Source organism: Coffea eugenioides, chromosome 1, assembly GCF_003713205.1.
Source record: "Coffea eugenioides isolate CCC68of chromosome 1, Ceug_1.0, whole genome shotgun sequence".
Taxonomy (NCBI): domain Eukaryota; kingdom Viridiplantae; phylum Streptophyta; class Magnoliopsida; order Gentianales; family Rubiaceae; genus Coffea; species Coffea eugenioides.
The window spans coordinates 7,673,601-7,689,381 of NC_040035.1; the positions used below are offsets into that span (position 1 = coordinate 7,673,601).

The window sequence follows — 15,781 nt, forward strand, 5'->3', positions numbered from 1 at the left end:
TTCTCTCTTTTTCTTGGTCTAATATTTCGGCTGCCTGGAGGATATTTTGGGGCTGATTTTAATCAATTAATAGCAAGGAGATTAAGGTAATAAAGTAGTGTTCAAGTGGTGCACTCATTCGGTAGCAAACGGTGCACGTCGGTTCAAACCGTGTTTCTCTAACTCGCGCGTACTTGTGTTTTTACTTATGGTTCACTCACTTATTATTAACACTTCTAATCACACACTTTTCCTACCTAATACTCATTCTTATCCACCAAATTTAGTACACACACTTCACCAAGTGATCACACTACCAAAATGCACCAAAACACACCAAAAACCCTAGTATGCACAAAAAACCCTAACTTATGCCATTCCTTTAGAAAAATCATAATTTGAGTTATAAATATCAAAAATTCATAAAACTTGGCCTATTAAAAACTAGACTTCAAATACTAATAATCTTTAGAAGATACCTCAAAGAGATTATTAACACTTCTAATCACACACTTTTCCTACCTAATACTCATTCTTATCCACCAAATTTAGTACACACACTTCACCAAGTGATCACACTACCAAAATGCACCAAAACACACCAAAAACCCTAGTATGCACAAAAAACCCTAACTTATGCCATTCCTTTAGAAAAATCATAATTTGAGTTATAAATATCAAAATTTCATAAAACTTGGCCTATTAAAAACTAGATTTCAAATACTAATAATCTTTAGAAGATACCTCAAAGAGATTCAGTTCATAAGTTGGTCCAAATTAAGCCATAAGCTACTACAACATTCCTATTGTACTTGTGCAGGACAGAATTTTCAGCCAAATTTATCAATTTTCTGGAATTTCTAGGGATTGAATCAAACTCTGAATTTGATACAGTAGGAAGCCCTATGAGTCTAGTTTTAAATACAACAAACAGAACTCAATTCCGACTTTCTTGTACGAAGTTATAGCCAATTTCCTAAACCTGCGCAGAGCCTCCTGCGAAAATTTCAAGATTTTCTAACAACTTGAGAATATAAAACTTTTCTTAACAAAATTCACTCTCTTGACTCAAATTCGACCATTAAAGGAATCGAAAATCAAAGGTAAATGAGTTCACATAAGGGTTATAAAGACACGTAAAATTTCGGGGTCTCACATGGCCTGCAAATAATTGGTAAGAGATAAAGTTATAATTATTTTAGGCAATTAAAGTGATAATCATCCCTTGTCACATATATTTCCAAATTGGCCAATTGAGTTCCAATTGTATATGGGATATTTGTCTTGCACTCCCACTTCCGAAATGATTGTGGTTTAGTGGAATCTAACTCTGAAAAGTAAGCATTTAGCACGTCTAGGATGACAAAGACTGATTTAGCTACCTTCAGAACCATCAGTAGTTTTGCACTTCGTCCATGACATAGATGTTTTCAAAGATTTGGAAGGAGATTCCGTTAACTTTCAAGGCATAAAGAACTTATTTTGATATTTTTGGACTTTGTATCAAAAATCATCCTTTACTTCTCAATCAACAATCGACAATTATCACTGTTAGGTTCTCTTCCTTTATCCAGGTGTACATGTGAATCTGATTCTAGCCTGGTGTAATTGTGAAGCTAGTTCCGTGCTCAACTACACATGTTTCAATTCCGTGGCTTTTTTATTGTTTGATTTTTTGTTTCAATCTTTACCATGTCTTTATTTTGTTTTGGGTGAAAAATTTCAACGGCCACTAAACTATTAGTCAGATCATGTTTTGACCATCAAACTATTTTTCGTCAGTAATTGACCACTAAACAATTTAATCAGTAAACTCGTGACCATTTAGTCGATAATTCATCTTAATCTATAAAATTAGCAATTAATCTGTGAAATAGGGTCACGTAGTTATTGGACAAAATTACTCCGCACTTTGCCACGTATACAGCTAATTTCACAGATTAAGAGCAATTATTGACTAAATGGTCACGGATTTACTGATTAAGTTGTTTAGTGGCTAATTACTGACGAAAAATAGTTTGATAGCCAAAACATGATCTGACCGATAGTTTAGTGACCGCTGAGGTTTTTTGCCCTTTTGTTTCCCATCACGATTATTCTTTTCTTGCAACACTATGTTGGTATATCAGATATACCACGTAACACACTCACACAGGGTAACAAAATAGACAGCAAAATAGAGATTGAAACCAGAGATGGTATAAATATGAGAACGCATAACAAGACTTAGCAGGTACCAAACCTTCGCCGCCTCACAAAACAAAAGGCACGAGAAAGACAGAGAGAGAGAGAATGGCAATGCAATTTCTAGTGAGACACAAGGAAGCAGAGTTGATTGTTCCTGCAAAAACTACCCCCCAAGAAATAAGACCACTTTCTGATATAGACGATCAAAAGGGCCACAGATTTCATTTACCCATGATTATGTTTTATAGTTATAATCAGTGCATGGACGAAAAGAACCCTGTTGGGGTGATTAGGGATGCAGTAGCTAAAGCACTTTTTTATTACTATCCCTATGCCGGCAGGCTCATTGAAGGGCCTTCAGATAAGATTCTTGTCAACTGTACAGCTGAAGGAGTGGTGTTTAGGGAAGCCATTGCAGAGGTTAGGCTCGATCAACTTCGTGACTTCATGCAGCCACCATTTCCTTACTCAAAGGAGTTCTTAATAGATGCTTCTGGCTCTACGGAGATCTCGGACAGTCCGTTGATGTTGATTCAGGTGAGCAAAACATTCAGGCTAACTCTGGCCTCTTCTTCTTCCAGCCAAACCGAATATCTCTGTTTGATTATCTGCAAATTGCTACATAATCACTTATGGTTTGGTGTTTTACCACATAATCACTTATGGTTTAAAAACTTATCTATAACCCTCTCATGATTTGAATAAAAGTGTTGTCATTAGTTTTTCCATTAAAATTAATGGTCAATAGAAAAAAGTTAGAGTAAAACTAATAAATTGACAAATTCACCATTTCACTACTTTTTTCTCATTTTTTCTCTCTCAGTTTTTTTTTTGGGAATTGAAAAGATGACTTTGAAAACCTATATCTTGGCCTACAAAATCTTAATTTTCTCCAAATACAAAAGAGATGGAAGGGAAATAAAAATAAATAAATAAGAAACAAAAAAGATGGAAGGAAAATATAAAACAAACAAATAAAAAATAAAAAATACCAAATCCTTTTTGACTACAATATCATTATTGGTTTTTAAACCAAATTTTTAATGGCATTTTCTAGTTCTTATTTACCTTTTTTTTATTTCCTATTTTTAAACCAAAAACTAAATAAGACATTTTAATCCAAAGTATGAGGAGGTTATATATAGGTTTTTAAATCATAGAAAATTATGTGATAAAGCACCAAATCAAGAGGGTAAAAAGTAATTCACCCTTATTTTTTTCATTCAGACAAAAAACTCCACTGACCACTGTATCATGAAATTTTATACTTTAGTCATTCAAATTTTTTCTTCATTTCAAAATGGTACTAAACTCACAAAATCAGTATACTAGTGGCTATTCTGTGTAATTTGCTGTTAATCCTAATAGAATTAGCTGCACTATTTCTAGTCTTGTTATGTAAATTTTAAGTACATAAAGTTATCAGTAAAATGAACTTCTCACAATATTGAGCAGTTTTCACTTGAAAGCTCCAATTATAAATTACAAAATTCCTATTTATTTACAAACTTTACCTGAAGGCTTTCTTATTGTCATTTTGGTTTCTTGGGGGGTCAAAATTCAGGTGACCCGCTTGAGCTGTGGTGGACTTGTCCTCGCTATTCGCATAAACCATACAGTTAGTGATGCAATTGGCTTGGTCCAGTTTCTGAATGCAGTAAGCCAAATATCCAAAGATCCATCGTCAGCACCTTCTCCATTACCTGTGTGGCAAAGATGGCTCTTAAGTGCCAGAAATCCACCATACGTCACATGTGTGCATAATGAGTTCGAGGTGGAGAAAAACAGTAATAGCTGCACTGAGCCTACAACATTGGACTCCCCTCTCAACCTTGTACGCAAAGGCTTCTTTTTCGGAGCACAAGAGATAAAAGCCATCAAGAAATATCTTCCACCAAACATTCCTTATGCGTCAAAATTTGATTTGGTAACTGCATTTGTATGGAGATCAAGAACAATAGCCTTACAATTGGATCCTGAAGAAATCGTTACTCTTACCTATGCAGTCAATGTTCGTGGTAAAAATAAACCAAAGTTGCCTAGTGGTTATTATGGCAATGGATTCGTCTCTCCTGCTGCAGTCTCAAAGGTCAACCAATTGTGCAACAATTCATTTGTCTATGCATTAGAGCTAGTGAAGAAAGCAAAACATCAAGTTACTGAGGGCTTCATCAAATCGGCCATTGACTATAGTGTTTTGCATGGAAAACCAGGGTATTCTACGTTGTTGAAGGATTGGATTGTTTCGGATGCATCAAGAGCTGGAATTGACGACGTAGATTTTGGCTGGGGAAAGCCAATTTATGGTGGAACCATGGATGGAGGGCCAACTTTTAATATGACAGTTTATTCGCAATTTCGAAATAACCAAGGGGATGATGGTTTGGTGGTGCCAGTGTGCTTGCCTGTTGCAGCCATGGAGAATTTTCAGAAGGAGATGGAGAAAATGATCAAGGGGCCAATGGACGAGTGCAACAAATTTTGGCATCCTAGGATTTTATCTATGCTTTAAAGCAATGATAAAATCATCATGTGGGGACTTTTTGGAAATTATATCTCTACTTGACTTTTCTTGAAAATTTTGACTTTTATTTTCTTATGTTGAGCTTCTATTATTTTCTTTTTCTTTTTCTTTTTGGTTTTCGTTAGCGACAATAAAATTCTTATAATAAAGTGAAACAAAATTTACTGATACCACGGGTAGGTGAAGAATTACTATCAATCCTTTTAAATATAACCAAAAATTCATTGAGACCAACTTGTGTACACCAAAGTGGAATATTCCTTGCCACGCTCAAGAATATTACGAGTACATATAAAGATATTTTATGACTAATTTCTATTACAACTTTGACTATCAAAATTTAACAAGCCTAGTTGGATGTCATATTTACAAAATTTGATATTCAAATTCAAATTCAAATGATATGGTATTTATCCAATCCTATTTGTATATACACTGACACTGTAGGAAAAATTAATCTTTATAGTTTACCTTTAATAACTTCAATAAATATAAGATTTTCCTTCCACAAATATGTAGCGTATTTACATGCACAACTATAGTCTTTTATTTGTTAGCCTAAGGGCATGCCTATAATATTCATTTTCTTTTATTTGTTTTCATCACAGTTTTCTTCAAAATCGAGAACTTTAGCTACAAAATTTGTTTTCATTACAACTTTAGGACCTACAATTCTTTCTAGACAAATTTAAGCTAACTTCGCTCGTAAGTTTACTTAATTGTTGCCCTTGCTGCAGACATGACCATTCGAGCTATAGGAAAAAGGATTTGAGCATTTTGGAATTTACGTTTGATGCCTTAATAGTACCCTTCAAGAATTAATAGCCTTCCAAATCTAAATATCTTTTGCCAAAGTGAGTTATTTCATGCCGCAGTAGCCACAAAAACGTGTTCAACTTGTTAGATCCTATTTATTCTTGTTCGTACATTTAGTGGGAAGTGAACAATTTACAGCAAAATTTGATGTCTTTGTTAGACTTCCTTTAAACTCGAAAAATGCCTCTGTTTGAATTAGGCAATTTTTTATAAACAAGTTTTTCAACTACATTGTTACAATAACACACAAACAAAAATAGTTCCACAAATATTTAATTCACATAATATCTCAAAAACAACTATCAAAAAATAAAAAATAGGGTTAATTATAGTTTGTCCCCCTGAACATAACTCTTTACAACACTTTATCCCTCCTAAACTTTAAAATATACACTTTACCCCTTTATTAACTAGCCAAATGTTAAATGATAAATTCTCCATCCACAATTTTAATAAAATTACATTAATGCCCCTACATAGTGGTTCTAAAATAATGTTGTACTTTTAATCATAATATGAAACACAAAGTTACATGATTTTAAAAACTTAAAAAATAAAATATGTATAACACCAAAGAATTGAAATTTTATATTGTGGAGAAAAAAAGAATTTGAAATTTCCTAAAACTTTTGCATAAGTTTTTTATTGCTTGTCTTTCTTCTTTTAAAATGTAAACAGATTGGTTTTGATAATTTTCATTACCTTACAAGTTTTACAAGATTTTCATGAGTCAATAAGATGCTATTTGGTATTTTTTTTACTGCATTCATAACTTACTTTGTATTTTGTTTGAATTCTACATTTTTTCAAAAATAAAACTTAAGATTCTCTAAATACAATTTTTTCAATACATTTTTATTTTTTATCATGCTCTTGTATCATATAAAACAATTAAAAAGTAATGTGATAAAAAATATAAGCAAATAATTTTCATTTCAATTCATTCCAAATATACTAATTAATTTTATTTCATTTAAAATAAGTATTCTTAGCGAAATTGAGATAAACACATTGAGTTACTTAGACTTCTTTTTTTGTGGATTATCTAATTCATTTTAGTGCTAAAAGATCGAAATGCATAGTGTAATTGTGTTTAAATGCATTTAGTAACTATTAAAGAAATAGGTGTTTATTATGTTATAATTATTATTTATATTTAAGAATTAGCAAGGGATATTTTGGTCATGAAAATATAATTTCATCTTAACTCAATCAAAAAGTTGACTTCAGGGGGTAAAGTGTATATATTTGAGGTTTAGTAGGGCAAAGTGTTACAATGGCTCAAGTTCATGGGGCAAAGTGTAATTAACCCTAAAAAAAACCTACCACTATCTTCTTCCACCCACTATCTATTACCACCACTACTTCCCATCCCCCTCCCCTCCCCTTTCCTCTTCCTTCTCTTCTCTCCTCCTTGTCCATTATCCTCCCCTCCTTCCTTCTCTCTCCTCCTCCCTTCCATTCCTTTCTCCTCCTCCCTCCCCTTCCCCCTGCAAGATCCCCCGTCTTTGTGACCAGAAAAGATCTGGTTGCAACCAGAGATGGTGGAAAAAACTAGAGGTTTGCTACCATATCTCAGATTTGGTCGCAACTATTTGCAATCGGAGAAGATGGGGGAAGGGGAGTGGGGATTTGTTTAGGGGAAGGGAAGGGAGAGGAGGGAAGGAGGGAGGAGGAGGAAGAAGGGAGGAAAGAAAGAGAGTAGAGAAGGAGAGAGGAAGGAGAAGAGAGGAGGGGAAACGGTGGTGGTGGAGGGTTATGGGGGGCAGTGATGGATGGTTTTTTTTTTATTTTAAAAAATCTAATAAAATTTTAAATTTTAAAAACACCCCAACAAATAACAATATCAAAATATTTTATATATAATGTTGCAGTAAAATTTTTAAAAAACAGCACAAAAGCACATAATCCATGTGAAGCCAATTCATATATGTGGTTGTAGGTAAGTTTTTTTTCCTTTTTTTTAAGGGATATCAATTTGTTTTTTTTTTTTTATGAGTGGAAGGATTGTAGGCCCATTATATAGTAACAAATCTAGGCGTAGTGAAGCAATACGATTAGTTGCCACCAAACTTTTAATAGACTTTGGAGGACAAACAAAGACTTTGTAGCCTGATTGTAAGACTTATCCTCATAAGATGGTCGGCATTTTTGTTTCCTTCTCTCCATTCATATAGCAAGCGACAGTCCCACTGCAGCAGTGATATCAAGTTCATCCTCCTATCAATGTGTATACTTTTTAGTTCTCTAATAACAAAGTGCCACCTTACCTTACTCCTTAGTATTTTGAACTCTTTCCTCTGTGCATTAGAACTTCATCTTATAGAATCACAACCAGATAATGGAAACAAACAAAAGTATTCAAGTTGGATTATTTTTTATTCTAACAAATTTAAAAGTGAGAATGGCTATGCACAAAGAATTTCGTCCTTTTTGCTAGTTGGGAATTTATGGTTGAGGGGGGAGCTTGACTAGTTTTATTGGTGTTGCTGCTGCTGTCATTTACTGTCGTTCCATCCATAGTTGTAGATACACTGGTCACAGCGCATGGTTGGTGGAGGACAGAGTTGTGAGAGAAGTGCTTTTTTTTTTTTTTTTTATTTAGTTCCTCCATAGCAAGTTCACTTTTTTTTTTTACAAGATAATTTCATCTGAATAAAGCTATATTAATGAATACAACAATAAAGCAGATAGAAGGAATTTCCTTCCTTCTAATTTGAAAAATCGACAAAGAAAACATTTTGAAACTCCGAAATGTCGTGTGATAAACCTCTACAACCCCTGATTCAACTCGAAAAGAAACTTGAGATTTGTCACAAAAAATCTGAGAAATTTGAGATTCTCTTAACACTACCCTTTTTCCCCCTCTTATATGCCGTGCCTAGGCCTTATACACACAAGTCTTCAATAAACATAAGTATTTGGAATGGAATATGTTCTTTGGACAGAAGGTGCCCAAGGCCAATGTAGATCCGTGACACGGATCCAGAAGGAATTGGTGAATCCTCTCTGGCCTGGTGCGGATTGGATCCATGGATTTATTTCTGGACATAACTAGCGAGGATCCGCAGAGAGACCCTCACGGAGTGGATCCAGGCACATCGGATTAATAGTGCTTTACCAGAAGTTACCTCCCCTTTCCAGTCTGCCTTTGTTCCGGGTACGAGTTTCTCTGACAATATTCTCTTAGCTCAGGAACTTTGTTTCAGAACTGGATACGATATTAGAGGGAACCGAATCTTACATTTGTTAGTATCATGTTTCATGTCTACAAATCACCATCCGTTGGAGCGGTATTATGATGTACTCAAATTAAATAAGGGATACGCCTAATAGCCATACTTTAACTGCTAAGAATTAAGAATCAAACCAACCGAAACTGGCTTTTCTCTTAGTGTCATGACCTTGCCAATACAAATCTAACTTATGGAACCTATTAATGAATAGGTAATATAGTTAAGAGACTTGTTGCAACGTGAAATAGACTAGTTTTAATTCTTTTTCTACAGAAAAGAAAAAACCATATGAGTTCCATGAAACATAGGCTATGAGTTTATTAGCGCAATGTAATTTTACACAAACTTACACATGCATCTCTCCAGAGCAAAAAAAAGCTACTTCTTTCTTGGTTCTCCACAAATGCAATAAAGATACAGCTTCACTAGTAACAGTAGGTGATCAGGATCAGATAATCTCATCAAAGCTTATTCTTGTACCAAAAAACACCCTTGATTTCTTCACCTCGCTCAACATAAAGACACTCTTTTGCCTCCCTCCACATTGCTTTGTAGACAGGAGTGCCATCAAATTGGTAATACTCTCCCAGAATTGGCTTCATTGCTTCAGTTGCCTCCACTGCATGATAATGTGGGGTGAATTCTCAGTTTATGATGGAAAAAAAAAAGAATTCTACAACGAGGGCGGTTCTTGGATCGTTTTCCACAAATGAGGGTCTTCGCATTCTGAAAATGCGAGCTCACTGAGCTCGCATTCCCGCAATGCGAGCTCGCATTGAGCTCGCATTTCCGGAATGCGAGCTCGCATTGAGCTCAGTGAGCTCAGTGAGCTCGCACTACATACCGCCAAGACCCCATTTCGAAAAGAAAAAAAAAGACAAAAGTGAGTGGGAGAAGCAGAACGCAATATCGAAACATAGCTGCCGAACATCAAAACAAAGAATTCGGAATTGTCGAACATCAAAACAAAGAAAACAGAGCTGGTTTCTGCACATCGAAGCATCCAAAGACCGGAGCTGACCGGAGCATCCAAAGACTGGTTCCGCGAGTGCCGCTTCCCAAAATTTGCCAGCATTGCCGTCCCATTGCGACTCTCAAACAGCATAAAGGTTAGGCTTTTCCACTTGCAATGCCTCACTTATAGCATTTTAAGTTTAATTAATACTTGAATACTTGAATCCAAGGACAAGTTCAGATTTGTTGTGAAATTTGGGTTTAATTGATGTGGGTTGTGCTTATTTTTGCAATTTTTGTGGTGGATCTGAGGATATGTGTTATATTTTTTGAATTCGGGCAAATTTTCTGTTTCCAATTTGTTGCAGTTTATTTGCAGTTTCTACAATTAGTGCAGAAAAAGCATGATCCGAGCTCAGATACAACTCAACACAGACGGATCCAACCTCGGATCATTTTGATACGAGCTCGGATCCATAGTTGTTCACTCAGATCCGAGGGCTCGTCTGATCATCTGCTGAGACGGATCCGAACCCTGTTGGATCCGAGGGTTGCCATAAAGAATCCGAGCTCGGATCCTTGCATTTCATAATAAATGCGAGGTCTGGTATTTTTTTTTTTTTAATTCTTTTGGATTTCGTCGTTCGAAAATTCGAGCTCCGTGAGTTCGCATTTGCTGAATGCGAAGACCCTTTGGACGTAATCCGATGCTCAAAATGCCCCATTTGTAGAATTCTTTTAAAATTCATCATAATCTTTTGTTTTTAAAATCTATTTCGCAGCTATTATTTTTGGTCGAAACACTATCTACATTGGACATTGTATGTTTTACAATTGGAGCTTAGAAATTTTATTAACATCATGTAGTTTATAGATTGGCGCTTTTGAATTTCATGGATATTTGGATTGTTTGACAAGGAGTTTTAGCCCATTTATAGGGGAGACTATGTCGAAATTTTTGTAGATCTTTCTTTGTGAGGGCAACTGACTAATAGGTAATTTATTTTATATTACAACTACCATTTCTTATGCATAAGGCTTAATTCGGATTTGATACAAGCCATTAGCTAATTTATGTTATATTACAACTATTGGATGTTTGCCGACAAGTTGAAATAGTATAGTTTGTTAAATTTTGTTCCAGTAGAATAGGGCATTAGAATATGAAATACGGATTTATTTTAAGGCGAATTGATGGATTGAAAGTCAATGACCAGCCTTGTAATGTTTTTTGTAATTGACAAAATCTATAATGCTAAAAAAGTGGCAAAATCTGCTACAGGGAAAAACATTAATTTTGTAAGATTCATTGCTAGAATATCACATCATCGGGAATGTGGATCTTGTTATGCGGTGTGAATGTGGAGCCCAAATATATATAACTTTCCGTACATTTCTTACGCTTGTACTTTGAAAATTATAGGGTCTCTTGACAATATGTAGTGTGGCAAATGTGATTACTACTTCATATAAACCCTGTTCGGATTGGCTGGCAGGGAGTTTTAGTGAAATTTGTGGATTGGTTGGCAGGGAGTTTTAGTCTATTTTTAGGGGAGACTCTGTCCAAATTTTCTAAAAATTTCGTTCGGAGTTTTAGGCTATTCCTATCGTCATTTATAGCATATTTCATACCTGTTTTCAATTTTTTCATAAACATCTGGATCGAAATTAGTCTATTTAATAGTTCCAATTTCGACCTAGAGTCCACCCTCTTTCATTTGTTTGGACCCTTGGACTACTAATTCTAATATATTGTCCCCAAAATAGGGATTCATTTCACAGACATGTCTGTAGAAAGACCTCTGCGGGTAAACCTATACTGGGGAGGACAAATACATTACGAGGGTGACTTTATTTGTTATTTGCCTCGTACTTCCAACCGGACATTCACTTTGAGGCATAGAATTGGATACGGGGAGTTGGTTGACAGGATTTACCATTATATTGGGGTCGATAAAGGGATGTTCAAGCCGAAATTATTTTTTCGTCAACCGTTGGAGAGTTCCAAATATACTGTTTCTGCAGTGGTGGATGATAAAACTCTTGATGTAATGTACGATCTTTGGATCGAAAGAGTTTCATACATGACGGAGATTTATATCGAGAAGGAAGAAATCGTCCAAATGCCTGTAGTTAATAGCGTATTCACTGGACCAATAGGTAATGTTGGTCCAATGATGTCGCTTATACATGCATTCATGGATCCAACAAAGTTTAACTTCGGTTCTAGTTCAATCGTTCCAGAGACTTCATCGGCATGTCACTATATGCATGATGATCGATCTATGGATTCATTAGAACCAAGGCTCACATCAGGGTCCATGGGTGCCCAGGAATATTTTCATGGCCTGGATTTGATTCCAAGTTTTGGAGATCCAGGTCCATTATGCCATATTTATCCACATGGGATCGAGTCTAACCCTGGTCAAGGTTGTCGCAGTTCAGCCGAAGATGATGTATATGCTAGTATACATGATAGGCTCCTTGGCTCTCTTGAAGATGATCCGGAAGAAGATGACCCGGAAGTTGATGCGGAAGAGGTTGAAGAGTCGGAGTCGCAAGATGTGTCTGGTAGTGACTCGGATGATGAGCATGAAGGTGGGGATTTAAGAGTAAACCTCGATATGTTCCAAGAGGACAGACGCAATAGCACAGCTGGCAGCTCTGCATATGTTCCAAGAGGAATGACATTTTTCTCCGATCTTAGGAGCATAGATGATGATGATATAGAAAAGGAGGATGGATTGGAGCGTATTGTAACATTCAGTGAGGAGAATAATAATATACGTCTCCATATGAGATTTGAGAGTAAGCAGCAGCTCAGCCGGGCAGTTAGGATGTGGTCCATCAATCACAATAGGGAGTTCAGAGTTATTGAGAGTAAGAGTAACACGTGGTTTGCTAAATGCAAATCATCAATTGAAAGAACTCCTTCCACTTCAACCGCGCCATGGTATCCACCATGCGACTGGTATGTTAGAGCCGTAAAGAAAAAGACCCATGGAATGTGGCAAATTACAAAATGGGTCAATGACCATAACTGCTTGGGCGACATGATTAGAAATAACAATACAAGCCTGACGGCTTCCGTTATTTCAAGGCACATCCTCCGTAGCATTGAAGATGACCCTGGATTAAAGGTCAAGAACATACTAAATTCCGTTAAAGAAAACTTGAAGGTTGATGTGTCTTACAAAAAAGCCTGGTATGCCAAACGTAAAGCAATTGAGCTTGTGTTTGGATCTTGGGAGGCGAATTTTGCAGAACTACCACAGTATCTCGATGCCCTGGTGCAATCCAATCCAGGCACCGTGGTGGAGTGGTCACATCATTCGGATAGTTCGGATCGAGTTAAGACCTTTAAGTATGTATTCTGGGCGTTTGGACCGGCTATTTAAGCATTCCACATGTGCAGGCCGGTTATATGCGTTGATGGCACTCATTTGCGTGGCAAATACAAGGGCAAACTCCTTGTTGCAGTCACTCAAGATGCGAACAACAACATTCTGCCAATTGCTTATGCCATAGTGGATGAGGAGACGATTTCCAGTTGGTCATGGTTCATGGAACAATTAAGATATAATATGGCACTTGATCGACATCCTATCTGTGTCATTTCCGATCGCTACAATGGTATCATCTATACCATGACACACTTTGACTATTGGGAGGAACCTTTAGCCTACCATAGATTTTGCCTGCGACATGTTAGGAGCAATTTGATGACACACTTCAAAGGTTTACACCTTAAAAAGTTGTGTTGGGCAATGGGAAGGGCAAGACAATTACGCAAGTGGCGGATGTTCAGAAAAGAACTACGAAGCATGTTCCCAGATACTTGGAATTATCTGTCAGTCATTAGTCCAGAAAAGTGGTGCCTAACACACGATGATGGCCGTCGTTGGGGTATTCTAACTACCAATATATCCGAAAGCTATAATAATGTCTTGCGCGGGGCAAGCCATTTGCCAATTCGTGCATGCATTGACATGACATTTCATCGGATAGTTGCGTTATTTAAGACGAGAAGGGAAGATGCTTCACATTATCGCAATCCTTTTCCCCCAAAGATATGGCGACGTTTTAAGAATGCTGAGCTGAAGGCCGGCGCCCACAGAGTCATTGAGTTCGATGGCCCATCGGGCGTATACAAGGTTATCACAGGGCGGCGTGTCGATGGTAAAGGAGGCAATACGCAAACCATAAGGTTTTTTTATAAGAGATGCTCTTGTGAAAAGTGGCAGAATTACAGGCTTCCTTGTTCACACGCTTTGGCGGTGTGCAGGAATAGAGGTGACAATCCGGGATTTCTTGTGGACCAGCAGTTTACCAAAACAAGGTGGGCCGTCCAGTATTCAGGGAAGTTTAACCCACTGCCGCATCAAGATACTTGGCTCCATCCTGGATGGGAGCTGCAGACAGACAGGAGCAAATTTGTTACACGTCGGGCAGGGCGGGTTGGAGCTAGCAGAATTCGGAATGAGATGGATGAAAGGGATCCAGACGAACCAAGAAGATGTCGAAATTGTCACCAGACGGGTCACAATAGGAGAAATTGTCCGAATTATAGGTCTTGATTTGATCGACTCCCTAGAAATTTGAAACTCATGTCAGTGCATTTTTTTTTGGCCGTGGGGTTCGAGCTAGTTCATTTGTGTTCGATTCTGGATTTATTTTAAATAATTACATTAGTGACTTTCATTGTCGTTTTGTCAAATGCATGTTTCGTTCTATACTTTGATAAGTATTGAAATAACCAGTTTACACGTGCCACCCAACAGTTTTATTCTTTTATCGCTAAATCCCCTATCCATTGATTTGTTGACATATCTGTTAAAGGAATGCTCGGATGATGTGTTATATGTGTTAATGCTCTTGCATATACAGGATATGATATTTTTGAAGAGCTATTGACAGGGAGTTATGGCCGCTTTATAGGGGAGACTTTGCCAAATTTTTTTAAAAATTTTTAAAATATGACTACAAATACATTGTTGCAGTATATGAATACATAGAGGGATAAAATATGTTTCTAAAAAAAATAACTGATAGACATGGAGTTTTAGTCGATGTATGGTGTGTTATATGGTCAAAATTTGCTAAAAAAAAAAGCTGTGACCGCGATTTATAGGTCAAAATTGGATACAACTGACTTTTTGGGTTTTACTTATGCATAACTCATGGAATTTAATCGATGTCAGATATTTGCTTGGGATTATGGCCGACACTCCTATCCCTGCAGGCCTACATCCAGGACCATACGTGCACGACATTATATCGGCGGGAACTGCACACCGGGCACATTCCATTTTTCACGGACATATTGAGAGCAATCAGTTAGATGTCAGACGGTGTGACAGAGGATTTTGGGAGCATACGCCTACTCCTGATCGGGTTTGTCGTTATATTGCCTTGGTTGGATTTGAGGGGGTGCTTGAGAGTGGATATCAGATGGTTAATCATTCTTTGATCACAAGTTTAGTGGAGAGATGGCGGCCCGAGACGCATACATTCCATTTACCGGTTGGAGAGGCTACCGTGACATTACAGGATGTAGAGGTGTTGTGGGGGTTGCACATCGATGGTCCACCGATTATAGGGGTAGACACATACCGCAGCATTCAGGAGTGGAGAGCCATTTGTGAGGAGCTCATTGGATTTTCTCTTGCAGTTGGATACTTTGATGGACAGAGGCTAAAATTGGGATGTTTAGCAAGAGTCTTGGATACAGAGTTGCCACCCGATGCTTCAGATGCTGAATGTAGGCAGCGCGCGCGCATCTACCTCTTACTGATATTAGGTGGACATTTATTGTCCGATAAGTCCGGCAACAAAGTCCCTTTGTTATATCTTCCATTACTGTGGGACTTGGAAACTATTGGGCAATATAGTTGGGGTAGTGCGTGTTTGGCGACTCTCTATCGGTCACTTTGTGATGCCACGCATCCTGCCAAATCGGCTATTGCCGGTCCATTAGTTTTGCTACAGGTACATTGCAATAATGGTGACATTTATCTTCGGTTTTTTGCATTTTATCATTTTGCAATTTTAACATTGATTCTAATTTTCTAACAGCTCTGGATTT

General features: G+C 37.1%; 1 protein-coding gene across 1 annotated transcript; it reads left to right on the top strand.

Moving 5' to 3' along the window:
- The first annotated feature begins 2,241 nt into the window (after positions 1–2,241).
- On the top strand, positions 2,242–4,765 carry LOC113783306 (methanol O-anthraniloyltransferase-like). The gene is made up of 2 exons (XM_027329401.1): positions 2,242–2,703; positions 3,731–4,765. Exons 1-2 carry the CDS (start codon positions 2,272–2,274, stop codon positions 4,676–4,678), a joined length of 1,380 nt encoding a protein of 459 aa, XP_027185202.1. The 5' UTR covers positions 2,242–2,271; the 3' UTR covers positions 4,679–4,765.
- The last annotated feature ends 11,016 nt before the right edge of the window (positions 4,766–15,781 follow it).

What these genes read in the sequence shown, in the direction of transcription:
- LOC113783306 (XM_027329401.1), top strand. Translation starts at nt 2,272, where the DNA reads ATGGCAATGCAATTTCTAGTGAGACACAAGGAAGCAGAGTTGATTGTT. An exon ending in GTCCGTTGATGTTGATTCAG is followed by an intron (nt 2,704 to 3,730) that starts GTGAGCAAAACA and finishes GTCAAAATTCAG; the next exon opens with GTGACCCGCTTGAGCTGTGG.